The sequence below is a fragment of the Penicillium robsamsonii genome (assembly GCF_028829455.1).
Source record: "Penicillium robsamsonii strain IBT 29466 chromosome Unknown utg000003l_segment0_segment0, whole genome shotgun sequence".
NCBI lineage: Eukaryota > Fungi > Ascomycota > Eurotiomycetes > Eurotiales > Aspergillaceae > Penicillium > Penicillium robsamsonii.
In genome coordinates, this window is record NW_026643221.1 from 4297055 (window position 1) to 4311431 (window position 14377).

At 49.2% G+C, this 14377-nt stretch overlaps 7 protein-coding genes across 7 annotated transcripts; 4 read left to right on the plus strand and 3 right to left on the minus strand.

The window, feature by feature from the left end:
• Window positions 1-169: 169 nt before the first annotated feature.
• N7447_006364 (sugar porter family MFS transporter) lies at window positions 170-1753 on the plus strand (the record flags this gene model as incomplete). Its single annotated transcript, XM_057230626.1, has 2 exons — window positions 170-643; window positions 695-1753. The coding sequence occupies 2 exons, from the start codon at window positions 170-172 to the stop codon at window positions 1751-1753; spliced, it is 1533 nt and encodes a 510-aa protein (XP_057085716.1).
• An 857-nt stretch (window positions 1754-2610) lies between these two features.
• On the plus strand, window positions 2611-3774 carry N7447_006365 (uncharacterized protein; the record flags this gene model as incomplete). The annotated part of the gene is made up of 3 exons (XM_057230627.1): window positions 2611-2659; window positions 2713-2984; window positions 3037-3774. 3 exons carry the CDS (start codon window positions 2611-2613, stop codon window positions 3772-3774), a joined length of 1059 nt encoding a protein of 352 aa, XP_057085717.1.
• A 1063-nt stretch (window positions 3775-4837) lies between these two features.
• N7447_006366 (Zn(II)2Cys6 transcription factor domain-containing protein) lies at window positions 4838-5491 on the minus strand (the record flags this gene model as incomplete). Its single annotated transcript, XM_057230628.1, has 1 exon — window positions 4838-5491. One exon carries the CDS (start codon window positions 5489-5491, stop codon window positions 4838-4840), a length of 654 nt encoding a protein of 217 aa, XP_057085718.1.
• A 250-nt stretch (window positions 5492-5741) lies between these two features.
• N7447_006367 (uncharacterized protein) lies at window positions 5742-6888 on the plus strand (the record flags this gene model as incomplete). Its single annotated transcript, XM_057230629.1, has 2 exons — window positions 5742-5988; window positions 6041-6888. The coding sequence occupies 2 exons, from the start codon at window positions 5742-5744 to the stop codon at window positions 6886-6888; spliced, it is 1095 nt and encodes a 364-aa protein (XP_057085719.1).
• Window positions 6889-8526: 1638 nt separating this feature from the next.
• On the plus strand, window positions 8527-8922 carry N7447_006368 (uncharacterized protein; the record flags this gene model as incomplete). Its single annotated transcript, XM_057230630.1, has 1 exon — window positions 8527-8922. One exon carries the CDS (start codon window positions 8527-8529, stop codon window positions 8920-8922), a length of 396 nt encoding a protein of 131 aa, XP_057085720.1.
• A 219-nt stretch (window positions 8923-9141) lies between these two features.
• On the minus strand, window positions 9142-11219 carry N7447_006369 (transcription factor domain-containing protein; the record flags this gene model as incomplete). The annotated part of the gene is made up of 2 exons (XM_057230631.1): window positions 9142-9688; window positions 9745-11219. The coding sequence occupies 2 exons, from the start codon at window positions 11217-11219 to the stop codon at window positions 9142-9144; spliced, it is 2022 nt and encodes a 673-aa protein (XP_057085721.1).
• A 767-nt stretch (window positions 11220-11986) lies between these two features.
• Window positions 11987-14298, minus strand: pab1 (polyadenylate-binding protein; the record flags this gene model as incomplete). The annotated part of the gene is made up of 2 exons (XM_057230632.1): window positions 11987-12134; window positions 12194-14298. The coding sequence occupies 2 exons, from the start codon at window positions 14296-14298 to the stop codon at window positions 11987-11989; spliced, it is 2253 nt and encodes a 750-aa protein (XP_057085722.1).
• Window positions 14299-14377: the final 79 nt, after the last annotated feature.

The window sequence follows — 14377 nt, forward strand, 5'->3', positions numbered from 1 at the left end:
GTGCCATCGATGTATACCCCACGTTTTCTGCAACACCCCAGGTTTTGATATTAAGGCGTCCTATCACATAAAGTAGATTTCTTTGAATATAAATACCGCTATAAGCCGCACACGAGTGGTCCGTGTTGATATCACACCTCTTAGGTACATTGCAAAGAACCTACATATCATGTTTTTCCCAAATTCACAGGGAAAATGGCTTCAATATAGAATTACAGCAGCATGTGGTGCTGGCTTCCTCCTCTTTGGCTATGACCAGGGAGTGTTTGGTGGGCTTTTGGACAACGAGCCGTTCCTTGAGACCTTTGGAAATCCAAGCGTGACTATCCAAGGTCAAATCGTTGCGACTTATGATATTGGCTGCATAATAGGCACTCTGTTGACGATGTTCGCTGGAGACAAGCTCGGTCGAAGACGGACCATTTTGATCGGGTGCTGTATCCTGATCGTCGGCGCTATCCTCCAAACCGCATCCTATTCCCTCGCGCAGATGATTGTCGGTCGTATTGTTGCTGGCGTCGGAAATGGAATGAACACAATTGCAATTCCTATCTGGCAATCGGAAACTGCACGTGCAGAGCATCGTGGAAAACTCATCGTTGCCCAGTTGGTAACGAATATTTTCGGAATTGTTATCACAAATGTAAGTTATTTCACCCACAATACGAGAGACAGCAATACTGATTTTCGGCAGTGGATGAACTATGGCTTCACTTTTATCCCTCACTCTCCAGTGAGCTGGCGGTTTCCCCTTGGCTTCCAGTGTTTCTTCGCGCTTGCCACCATCGCCTTCGTTCTTGTCGCCCCAGAGTCACCGCGTTGGCTTATCATGAAACACCGTGCCAGCGAAGCCCGCGAGATCCTCGCACAGCTCCTTGCAAAGCCAGCTGATGACCCTGAAGTGGTAGATGAGATACAAACTCTAGAAATTTCTGTGAACCACGAATCCGAAGTCCAACAATCGAAGCCTTTACAAGCAATATTCAAGCGTAACAATAAGCAGCAGACATTGCGCAGGATTCTTCTTGGAGCTGGTACTGCCTTCTTTCAACAAGTTGGTGGAACCAACGTTATTGCATACTATCTGCCAGTAGTCCTGACCCGGTCTGTTGGATTGGACAACAGAATGGCCCTAATCTTGTCGGCCGTTGACGCTATGTCACTGATGCTTTGGGGCTGTGTTGCAGCTCTGCTCATTGATCGCATTGGCCGAAAGAGACTGATGCTCTTCGGTGCCGCTGGAAGCAGCGTTTGCTTTGCGCTTGTTGCTGTTGGGCTGCGATATGGCGGACCTGACAACAAGGGCATGTCTGTTCTAGCGGTGGTGTTCATCTTCGTCTACTATATCTTCTACGGGACGTCGCTCCTGTCGATACCGTACATCTATCCGGCCGAGATCAACTCCCAGCAAATGCGCAATATTGGCACTTCATTTGCAACCACTACGAATTGGTTGTTCGTTTATGTTATCGTTGTTGCTACCCCAACAGCCATCGCAAACATCCAGTGGAAGTATTACATGCTTTTTGCCATATTCAACTTCTGCTTCCTGCCAATTATCTGGTACTTCTATGTTGAGACTGCGAACTTGTCCCTTGAGCAGATTGACAGACTCTTTGAAATCAAACATGAGGCTGGGAACGCAATTAGCTGGACGGAGGCAACCATGATAGCCCGCACGGAGGTTATTTCCGACTTAGCACACACTGAGAAGGAAAATATTGACACCGAGTACTGTGAGACTGTGGGTTGAGCTTGGAATCTGAGGTTTCTTTACATGTCATATAGATGAAGAGATATCCATCGAATCCAATGTATCCCGAGGTTATTCTTACACCTTTCGGGGCAACGACGAAGCTATAATGAAACACAGGATTCCATCCTGTATGCACCATTACAGCGTCTATATCAACATAACCACATTGCATTTACATTGCCAACTGGGCTGAATATGCAGGCTACAGCCCGAGTCACTGCTGACCGCCATGATCCAATTTCCCTTGATTTTGCCTGTGTTTCGTATCCAGTTTGTCCTATATAATTACTCTGTATTCCATAGTTCTGAATCCAGGGATCTTGCACTTTGTCATTCATCTTTCTGGTATACACTTTCTCACTTTTATTTGTCATATAACTAGCGCCCGCCAAGGTGCCCTGGGGAGGGAGGGGGTGCTCATCCAGTTCATCCCTAGGGCATAGCGCTTTTGTCTGTGAACCCCTAGAGTACCTCGGATCTTTTAAAGGGCGTACTTAGTAGATATTCATGAAAATAGATTCTTCGACTTCTTTACATTGGACTCAGGAGGCATATACCTACCTTGACATTGACCTTTCTCATGCGCATGAAACCTTAGAAGGATGTGCGGATAGAGCAACAAAGTAGGTTCGGTAACATGAGAATTTTGACCCTACCTTTTGCAATTGCACTAGTTTACCAAGTCACAATTCCACTCGGATTCCCTTTCCCGGCCAAGTATTGTATCCACTTCGAACAACGATTGTGTATATAAACCCGGCTGGGCCATTGCTCAAGTGACTACTCCTATAAAGCATTTTTTCAGATTATTCAACTGTTACAACTCCTTTAATAAAATCTCCTTTCATCTCAAGATGTCAGCCCCGAAGTTGCGCGTCGGTATCGCCGGTCTTGGCCGAATGGGTAAGCATTATTCCCATATCTGATTTTCGGAAGAACGTCAATTGACATAGCAGGCCAACGACACGCCTTGAACTATCATGTCTTTACTCCCCGTGCCGAAGTGGTAGCAGCAAGCTCTCCCGATCTTAACGAGCACAAGTGGGCAGCAGAAAACCTTGCAGGAGCAAAGATTTATAAGGACTACTATGAGATGCTTGAGAAAGAAAACTTGGATGCTGTAGTCGTTGCTGGTATTACTGCAGTTCACGCAGATCATACTATTGCCGCTATAAAGAAGGGATTGCATGTCATGTGCGAGAAGCCTTTGTCACTTGACATCAAGATTGTAGGTCTTTCTATATGAAACCAAATACAAAGACACATGCTAACTACAACAGGCTCAATCCGTTCTCGATGCTTACAATACATCTCTCAGAACAAACCCCAGTCAGAAAGTCATGTGCGGTTTCTCGCGCCGCTTTGATGCTTCCTACCGCGAAGCCTATGAGAGAATGGTCTCAGGCCAACACGGCCGACCAGTGGTCTTCAGGTCCCAGACTGCAGATATGCTCGACACTACTGGGACATTCGTGAATTACGCTAAGACAAGCGGTGGGATCTTCCTCGACTGCTCCATCCACGACATTGATTTGATGCTGTGGTTCCTTGGTGAGCACACCAATATCAAAAGCCTGCAAGCTGTTGGAGTCGTTGCTGTCCATACTGCATTGGACTCGAGCAAGGATCGTGACAACGCGGTAGCTACGGTCGAGTTTGACGGTGGCAAGATTGCTACCCTTTTCTGCTCGCGTATGATGGCTGCTGGACAGGAAGATACTACCGAAATCATCTGCGAGAGGGGGTCACTCCGAGTCAATATGCACGGCAAGAAGAACCACCTTGAGATCCATGATGGCCAGGGAGCCAGACGTGATCTTCCTAAGCATTATTATGAGCGTTTCAGAGAGGCTTTCCTCACGGAAGCTAATGAGTTCACTGCTTGTTGCTTGGATAATACGGCTCCGCCAGTGTCGCTTTCAAGCTCGGTGAAGGCGGTTGTTATTGGTTCAGCTTTGCAGAGGAGTTTGACTACTGGCGAAAAGATTGTTTTTTCTGGGAAAGAGGCTAGACTTTAGGTGCACCTTCCTGAAACCATCCAATGAGATATTTGCCATATTCGGCGACTTATGTGGGCTTCTGATACTTTTTAGTAGAATCTCCAGTAGTTTTCTGGTAGTCCTTCTAGTGGTGTTTTTGTTTGTACATGCGTTAATTCCTTTCTGTCTCAGGCAAATAGGGCCTTTGCTCATCACCTGATCCTCCTTCTTTTCTCTCTCCCTCAAGTGATTAACTCCATTTAATGAATTCTTTCTCACTTTACCTTCTCCGCCTGTCAGTTATCCACATGCCATCCTTTCTATTCCCCCACAACTTTCATCTAGCCACTGAATTCAAACACATTTCGACTGCTTGCTGTTAGGAAGCTGCACTCCATCCACAGTCTAGCCTCATACCCGGAGTCGAGTGATCTTTTCATCGGGACAACCTATCCCTTACAAGCCCTTCAACGGTGATGGGCCGAGGACCAACAAAGAAGTTTGGATATCAACAACACAACACAAAGGAATCCTAGGCACTTTTAACGGCACAAAGCTGTTTGATAAAGGTGTATACATGGCCTCGAAAACACTCTCGGGCGGTTGAACGCAGTGAAATGTACCCAGTTGATTTCGATAAAAATGGGCATGTGCGGGCCACCCGAACTCCGGAGGACCCAACCCCACTGGGATGGGAGGATCCCAGAATGAAGCCGTGGAGAGCACTGCGCAGACGGTTCAAAAAGAGTTGGAGGGACTCGGACCTGCTGGGGAGTTGAATTCTCGGCCATGCAAACAGCGCGAACGATACGGCCCGGCTGATTATAGCAACAATGGATAAGGAGAAAGAGGTTGTGAGCATGAGATAGCTTACATAAATATCACACCTTCATGTACGCATTGAGTCATCACCATGAGCATAGAAAATCACCAGGACTTATATGAGTAGAAAGCCGATCATTATCTGATGAGTTGACTGCGGCCTAAATTCACTTGCGATTAAAAATCCATCTTTATGGGCTGAACTCGGTAGTCATAGGGCAAAAAGGGTATTTCAAACGATATGGAACGGACTTGAATCAAGAAGTCTACTTTGACTTTCTCACCAGAGAAACTGATGTTGAAACTCGACTGATGGGGCTCCCTGCCAATAACTCATTCTCTCCACCGGAGCACTCTCTTCGTGTGCATTACCTAATGACTCGAGGACCGGACGGTTCGGTGTTTCATTGACAATTCCATCAATCTCTCGAATTGTAGCAGACGTTTGAACCGAACCATCAGACCTTTCATTCTGCAAACGCCTTTTCTTAGAGCCCTGTGTCTCCAAACCCACCCTTGCAGGTTCAGTACAAGCTTGCTGCCACCCCCGAATACCGTGAGAAGTATCAAGAGGGAATTGCGACCAACTCTCAATCCCCCTCTTCGCAAGTCTAGGAAATGGCATATACGTGCCAGTACCGTGATCTTGGCTGTTCTCTCGGCGCGGAATCGCAGCCGAAAGCTGCTCATCCGAGACATGTGGGAGCAAATCCAGAAGAATGCTCTCAGTGAGCTTGAGTCGATTCTCCAGTGCTTCGACATATCCTTTCTCTGGTCCTCTTCGAAGCTGTTCAGGCCAGTTGCACGGTCGATTGTTCTCGAGACATTGTTCGCAGATGGGTTTGAGGCCGCTGCATTTTTGTTTCCTCGAGCGACATACGTTGCAGGCGATTGTTATACGCGCCGGTCGTCTTTCTTTTGATTTTGATGACATTTTATTTATGTGGCTGATCAAAAGTCGAGCAGCGTGTGGTACAGTGGCGCACGGCAAATCCTATCGCCTGAAAGTTCTGCCGAAGGTCAGCTTGTCGCTACAGCGGCCATTTGGTCAAAAGCTGTATATGGCAGGATGAACTATCACCCACCCATATTGATCGCAGCCATATTTATAGTCTGAACGTTTAGCTGCATTTAATTCTCTGGAAATAATCATCACATCTTCTCTAGTCGCACTTTTCCTGAATATGGCTTCAAAGAATCCATACCGCATTGCCTCTATCCCAGGCGATGGCATTGGTACCGAGGTAGTCAGTGCTACTATCCAGGTCGTCGAGAAGCTCGCAAAGACCCTCGGTACATTCAGGATCGACTTTGAGCATATCCCATGGGGAACCGAATACTACAAGCAAACCGGACGATATGTACCTGAATATTACCTCGACACTCTACGCAAGTACGATGCCGTGTTATTCGGTGCCGTTGGATCACCCGGTATGTTCTCTATACTGCATACCATCCTACCAGTTATCGGACCGGTAAACAGCAATCCTAACAGAACCAGACGTACCGGATCACATCTCCCTTTGGGGCCTACTTCTTGCCATCCGCGGCCCACTCCAGCTATACGCAAACGTCCGACCAGTCCGTACCTTCCCAGGAACCAAATGTCCCCTCAACACCGCAACAGACGGCATTAACTGGATGCTCGTACGGGAAAACTCGGAAGGCGAGTATGCGGGACAAGGCGGACGGTCTCACGTTGGACAGCAATGGGAAGCGGCGACGGAAGTAGCTGTATTCACACGGGTGGGTGTTGAGCGAATTATGCGATTCGCGTTTGAGACTGCTCGATCGCGGCCGCGCAAGCTCCTGACTGTTGTCACGAAGAGCAACTCCATGCGCAACGGGATGGTGTTGTGGGATGAAGTTGCGGCGGTTGTCGCGAAAGACTTCCCCGATGTGGAATGGGATAAGATGCTTGTTGATGCGATGACTGTTCGGATGGTGACGAAGCCGGAGTCGATTGATACTATCGTCGGAACAAACTTGCATATGGATATTTTGTCGGATCTTGCTGCGGCGTTGGCTGGGTCGATTGGTGTTGCGCCTTCTAGTAATTTAGATCCTACGCGGAAGAATCCGTCGCTTTTTGAGCCGGTTCATGGGAGTGCTTTTGATATCACTGGGAAGGGGGTTGCGAATCCGGTTGCTACCTTTTGGTCGGCGGCGGAGATGCTTGTCTGGATTGGAGAGAAGGATGCTGCTGCCCAATTGATGAGTTGTGTCGAACGGGTTTGTGCTGCGGGTATTTTGACTCGTGATCTTGGAGGGACATCTGACACTCAAGGGGTTGTGGATGCGGTTTGTCTGGAGATTGAGAAGTTGGGTTGAAAGAGAGTCTGAGACAACCCATTGTCTTTCTTTTCCTCTATCTTTCCTTCCTTCTTTTCTTTGGATTCTTGTCTCTAATCGTCCACAATAACACTTTAGATAGACAGATCAGTTGACCCTTGATTATCAGACAATAGAAATTGTAGACACTTTTCTTTCAAGTAATAAGCAGCGCATTCTTAATAACCGTTCTAGAAAGATCACTTGACTGTAAATTTGTATGAATGTCCAGAAAGAGAATATCAAAGCCATCTCGCACAAGACGGAACAGATCAGGAGCCCATTAACTCAGAAAGCTGAAAATGCCATTATAGAAATATGACACCTGTTTTCCTCATATACAAGGAATGGAAACAATATCGGTATGCTCTTGTCTTAGTGTCCAACATTTAAACGGGATCAGCACCCTATATCAGGGCCTCACAATCACCCAAAAAGCATTCAGACGGGCCATCAAACAAGCCAAAGCCGCTCGAATCCATCTACTCGCCTCACCATTCATTTATCAAAAATACAAAGTCAACCAAGAAAAAAGGTCAGTCCTCCAGCCGCAAACCCACAAACCCAACCAACACTATCCAAGGGATGTTCTACCAAAACGGAAGATCAATCCAAGAGCCCGAATACAACCCTCGAACAACGTGCTGGGTGAACGTATTCTTCAACGCGCGCGACTATAGATGCGATGACCTCACCATAATGCGCACAATCGTCACCTGTATCCGCACAAGAGTCGTCAGCATCACTGGTCATGCTATGCACCACGATTTCCCCCTGTGCATCTCGATCCAGGTACCCGGAGAACATGATGATAAGGAGTCGATTATTGCTGCTGCGGAGCTGTCGGCGGAATATCTGAGAGTGCAGGTGGCTAGGGGGTCTGTTCATATTAATCGGGCTTTGCTTTTTCGGAGATAGTGCAAGGATTCATGGGAAATGTTTGGCGGTGTTTTGCTCTTGGGGTCTCTGGGGAGAAATCTTTTTTATGATTGAAGCAGGTGACATAGTTAGACTGGGTCTTTAATAGACTGGGGGAATTGCACTATCTTTTTTTTTTTTTTTCCTTCTAATTTTCAGCTGTATAAGGTCAATAATTTAAGCAGCCTAGTCCTCCATAAATGATATTACTGCCTACAACCAGATGAAAGCAATACATTTAGATGGCTTTCTCGATCATTTGAGTCTGAGATTCGACGACAGTATGTCCTGATAACATCGCCTTTCATACTGTTATGCCGTGCTAGTCGAAATGGCCAATTAAATGCATATATTGTATTTTGAAGCTCAACCTGAAAGGTCCATTGTCATAATAGAGTAGGCAGAAGGAATACACAGACTTCTTTCGAGTCATAAACCAGGCAGATCTCAAACTGGGGAATCTCCCACAGACTCAACACAGCACAAAGACATCCTGGAATAGATCAAAGACTTGAAAATGGTATTGTATCACAACTCCTTTGTTTAGGCTCCCAACTATAAACAAGAAGTTGCTAGACAGAGCACATGAACAGATTCTAATTCCAAACAGCACTCGAGTCATCCTTCCTCTATCCTCACTCCTTCCCATCTTCCTCCTTTCCCTCCAACCACATCAGGGCGCTCCAAACAAAACAAGGTACGCAACACCGTATCCAAGGCATGGGCATCCCCAATCCCAACCTCGGAAAGATGCAGAGCATGTTCTACTTCGACGGGGAACTAATCCCGGAGCCCGAGTACGATCCCCGCCAGGTCAGCAACTGGGTGAACGTCTACATCAAACCACGGGACTCCCATTCTAACGACGAGACACTCATGCGCACAGTCGCAGCTTACATTCGAACGAACACTGCTTCGATCTCCGCCCATGCCAAGCATCATGATCACCCACTATGCGTCTCTATCAAGGTGCCCGGAGATTACCATTCCAACAAGGCGTCTATTCTCGCGGCGGCCGAGCTGCAGGCTGACTACTATTGCCAGGAGATTCGGAATGGGAGAGTGCGGATTAATCGGGCTTTGCTTTTCAGGCCTCATGCGCAACACCAGAGTTGATGATGATGGAGGGGTTTGGGCCCGGGCTATGAGATACATAAGCATTTGATACAGCGGGGGGAAATAGCCATGATACAAGAGCGTTGAAGAGAAATATCCATGTCCACTGCGTGGATAATATGATTATTTTGGCTGGGCCTTTTTGGTATTATGAAAGTAGACTTGTTTGCTAGATTGTAAATTGTTTCGTGTTTTGAATCAGTAGTGAGTAGGATGGTCTTAGAAGCTTGGGAATTGCTGTCCGATCATATCGAACAGAGTGTCGAAGTTAGCGCCATCGATTAAATCAACCATGTTCAAGTCGAAATTCGATATCCCCTCAAACTGTGTGGGCTCCGTGTCCTGTAAATTCATATGCAGTGAAGAGGATATGTCGGTGAGGATTCCCTGCTCGTTCAGTTGTGGTGGGTGCATCGACGCCGAAGGAAACAGCGTGGGATTTTGCCCCCTGTGTATAGATTCTCCCCATGTATTATTCCGTTGCTCAAGGTCGGACGATTCTGCGGATAACTCAGGGTCTTCTTGCAAGTGCGATATACGACTAAGTCTCTGTCTGTTCTCCTCGCGTGCATTTAAAGATTCCACAAATGTCGGACTTCCTTCAGAGCCCCTCGTCACATATGCTTGGGAGTTTTCTGTTGGATCAGAACCGTTTCCTGACTGTTGGACTTTTGCCGCCAGCACTGAGAGCGACATGTGGCAGTGTTTGGCTGTCTCCCACTGAGTAGACATCAAACGCAGGAATCCCGAAAGTTCTTCGATTTCCCTATCGAGTAGTTAATACATAGTAATCGATTGAAGATCCCAGAGTAAGAAGCATACTGAAGACCCTTTCTCAACACATATTGGTTCAGTTGACAGGCCAATGCCAAAACCAACCCAGACATCCACGCAGCCGACAAGAAGCCAGGCCAGAATAGAGTCTGCTGGCTATCAACTTGCACCCTGAGCGCCGAAAGAATAGCCCGGGCAGCCCCGATGCAAGTTTGCAATCCAGAAGAGAATTCCGCAGCCGATGGATCCAGCGACAGCGAAGGCCGGTGAATGATCAGAATGAGATGCTGATATAGCACAGTAAAAAAAGGAGCAAAATCAAACGCAGTGTCCACCATTGCAGATCCTCCCGTTGGCTTTCTTTGAAGACCGGTGGGAAGGCCATTCCACCACTTATGGACGTCTGTCACGAGGAACAACACCGAAGTGCGACGAACAGATCGAACCAATATTGATTTATGGAAGAGTTCCAATGCCCGGCCTGTCAAAGTCCCTGAATCGACGTAGCTAGCAAGAATAATTTCCTTGCTGTGGTCCTCCTTATTACCGTACTGCATGGCAGAGCTCCCACTTACAGATTCAGTCGCCTGGCTCCGAGGGGAATGCATTTCCCGGGCAGCAGGCAGACACACATCAATATCAGAATCCTGTATACCAAGTGGCAAACCCAAAGCCTGACTCAGGTATCGATCAATCGCATAAGCGCACCAAAATACCCGCTTCCGTAGTTGTCGGTCGTGGGTGGAGAGTTGCTTGTATCGAAATGGACACCTGTGGAGACCAGCATGAAGCATCGAGCGTAGGATACAGCCTCCGACAGTCGATGCTTGTCGAAGCGACATGGTCGCGACGAGGTACACTTGGATGGCTAGAAGCGCTTGTAGGGAGACGGTATCATGTCGAGAGGAGAGAGTCCCGAGCAAAGACTTGAAACTGTTCGGTGATTGGATCTTCGATCCCAACGGTAGATCCAAGTCCGGCGCTAGCAGATTGCCTAGATTAAAGACACATTGGAAAATAGTTGTCCAGCATGTACTTCGATGGTCTGGGAATGGTTCCTGCGCGTGCGGAGGTTGATCTCCACTGGAGTAGACCTTCTCCATCACCTGCAAGAAAGTGGGACCATGTAGGAACGGGAACAGAGGGTGCCAGACTTTGAAATACATCATCATTAGGCCCTTGGCCACATCTGAGGGTGGTAGAGTTCCCAGAGATGCCGTCAATGATGGGTCGTAGGTCCATTCTGCGGGAGATTCGACCACCTCCAAGGACGAAGCGGTGTCTTTGACGGATGAGGTGCGCTGGCGCTTGTCATGAGGTGAGGTTTCGGTACCGACGAGTGTTTCTTCTGCTGTAGGGAAACTGGACTCAAATGAACCCGGCCCATCTAGGCCGTTGAATGCACGTTTCACTGTCTTGATGAAATAGACGCCACTCGAACTACCGACGAACTGGCTGTGCTCGTTCGAGTGTGCCGTCAAGGAGCCAATCTCAGATGTCTCAGGTACAAATTCCGATGCCATTGTGCATATATCATCTCGTGTGAATGAGATGTTCTCTACACCTCGATGTTTCCACAGAAATCATCCATCCACCGTCGTGATCGAGACATGCTGAGTCATCGGAGACGGCCCCGGACGATAGTGGCTAAGGGGTTGAAGAGTCTCAGGAAATACAGACATCGCTCATCTACGAAAGGAACTTGATGAAGCAAAATAGGCCACGGTCATCCCATTAATTGTCTGGCGCTGTTCTCTCGAACCCGAGAACAAACACAAGGACCACCGGACTCTTTCCGTGAGGAATTCATAAATCTATCTGACACTCAAATTGAGTGAATCACAACCTGGAGAAAATAGCAAAAGAGGTGTGGGAAAGGAAAAAAACTTCACAAATCCCTCCCAGCGGAAAAAAATAAAATAAATAAATAAAAACGAAGATGGCGAAAAGTTGCCAAAGGAACCACACCCAGTGCCTAAGAAAAAAAGACTTTTACCAGTGCCAATATCGCCCGAGGACATTCAATATAGCCCAGTCCAAATGGAAGGTAAATGGAAATAGGTCACATACTAGGGAAACCGGAAAAATAAAAAAAATCCGAATGTCATACCGCATTCACTAAACACCAGGAAGGTGACTGCCTAAGAACAAACTTTTCGAACCGAGGGATATCAGGATCAGAGGGAGATGTAGGGGGACAGGGTAAAAAATGGGAACAAATAATGATAGAAAGGAAAAGTCGTCAAAAACGTGCGTCCAAGATTTCCGAGAAGACAAAAGAACACATCAATTAAGACTTGTTCTCCTCAACAGGGGCCTCCTTGGCGGCTTCCTGGGGCTTGGGTTCGGTCTCGCCATCACCCTTGTTCTTCATGTACTCATCATAGACGTTAAGGGCCTCATCGACCTTGCCGCGGAGAGCCTCCTCATCATCGAGCCTGGAAGAAAGTTAGTAAATCATGTCTCACACATAATAAAAAAAATCGGTGTAACTTACAGGCCAAGCAGCTCAGCGTTATCCATCTCAAGAAGCATACCAGTGATCTTGCCAGCAAGCTCGGGCTGCTGAGCCTGGATCTTGGGGTAAAGAGCCTCGCCGAGCATCTGCTTCTGCTGAGCGGGGGGAGCGGCGAGGAGAGCCTGGTTGGCAGAGGCGGGCTCGCCACCAGCGGACTGACCGCCAGGGGCGGGCTGGCCACGACCACCACCACGACCCATCTGAGGACCACCACGGCCGAAACCGGGGCCACCACGCATGTTCATGGGCATACCGGGAACACCACGGCCACCGCCGCCACGTCCGAAAGCCTGGGGCATAGGGTAACCCATGCCGTTAGGAATACCGCCAGGAGCCTGCATGCCCATGGGCATACCCTGGAAGTTGGGAGGAAGCTGTTGGTTGGGGGGCATGCCACGGCCACCCTGGGGGAAGGGACCGGGGTACTGGGGACGTCCAGCGGGCATGTTGGGCATGGGCATACCGCCCTGGGGGGCGAAGGGCATACCACCACGCTGTCCAGGGGGCATGAAGCCCTGCTGGTTACCACCGTAGAAGACAGCGGGCTGCATGAAAGGCTGGGGCATACCGGCAGCGGCAGCGGCTTGCTGCTGACGGATGGTGTTGCGAGCCTGGATGCTGGCCTCAAGCTGGCTGCGGCGGACATCCTTGCGCTGAGCGAGAGCAACGTAGAGGGGCTTGCCGTTGACCATACGCTGGTTCATCTCGGTGACAGCCTTGGAGGCCTCATCGGGGCTGCTGAAGCAGACGAAGCCGAAGCCCTTGCTCTTACCGAAGGCCTTCTTCTCAGACTTCTTCTCCTCGGAGTCCTCCTCAGTGGTCTCCTCGGTCTTCTTCTCCTCGGTAGTCTCCTCGGTCTTCTTCTCCTCAGCCTTCTCCTCGGCCTTCTCCTCAGTCTTCTCCTCAGCCTTCTCTTCGGTCTTCACCTCCTTCTCCTCGGAGTCCTTGGCCTCCTTCTCCTCGCCCTCGGGAGAGGGGGAGCGCTCAGCGGCATCACGCATAACCTTGGCGGAAGTGATGGTACCGTAGGGAGTGAAAAGATCACGGAGCTTCTCATCATCAATATCGTCAGTCAAGTTCTTGACGTAGAGATTGACACCCTGGTACTTGGAGGCCTTCTCCATGCGGGCGGCCTCGTACTGCTTGCGCAGCTCCTCCTCACGCTCGTGCTTCTTCTGGGCACGGCCAACGTAAAGCTTCTGGGTCTTAACCTCCTTCTCGTTCATCTCAGCCACGGCGGCCTCGGCGCTCTCGTGGTTGGCGTAGTTGACGAAACCGAAGCCACGGCTCTTGCCATCTTGGTCGTGGCTGAGGGTAGCGGAGGTGATCTCACCGAAGGCCTCGAACATGACGCGGAACTCGTCGTCGGTGATCTCGAGATCGATGTTCTTGATGTAGATGTTGGTGAAGTTGGCCTTCATCTCCTCGAACTTGCTCTGGCGGTCCTTCTTGGAGATGTGGTGACCGACGAAGACCTTCTTGTCGTTCAGCAACATACCGTTAACGTGCTTGATGGCGTTGTTAGCAGCTTCGGCAGTCTCGTAGTGAACGAATCCGTATCCCTTGGAGTTGGCGAACTCATCCTGGGCGACCTTGCAGCTGAGAATGTTACCGAAGGCAGCGAAGGTGTCGTGGAGAGCCTTGTTGTCAATGGCGTTGTCGAGGTTCTTGATGAACACGTTACCCTGGCCAGTCTTGCGCAAAGCAGGGTCACGCTGGGACCACATGATACGGCAAGGCTTGCCCTTGATGAGAGTGTAGTTCAGGTCCTCGAGAGCACGCTCACCGTCAGCGGTGTTGTTGTAGTTGACATAGGCGTATCCCAGGGAGCGGCGGGTGACGGCATCACGGCAGACACGGATGGAGGCAACCTGACCAATGGAAGAGAAAAGCTCGTAGAGCATAGCCTCAGTCACGGAGGGGTCAAGCTCGCCGACGTAGAGGGAAGCCGAGTGGGGCTGGTTGTTGGCAGCATCACCGGCGGCCTCGGGAGTGGCCTCAACGGGAGCGCCATTGGTCTCCTCAGGAGTGGCGGCGACAACGTTGTCGGTGACGGGAGCGGTAGTGGGGGCTTCAGCAGACATGATGGCGGCTGTTTTCACTAAGAAAAAAGTTTTAGCATGTGCATTCCGAGCATATCGCGGAGAGGGGGAGGGGGTAAAT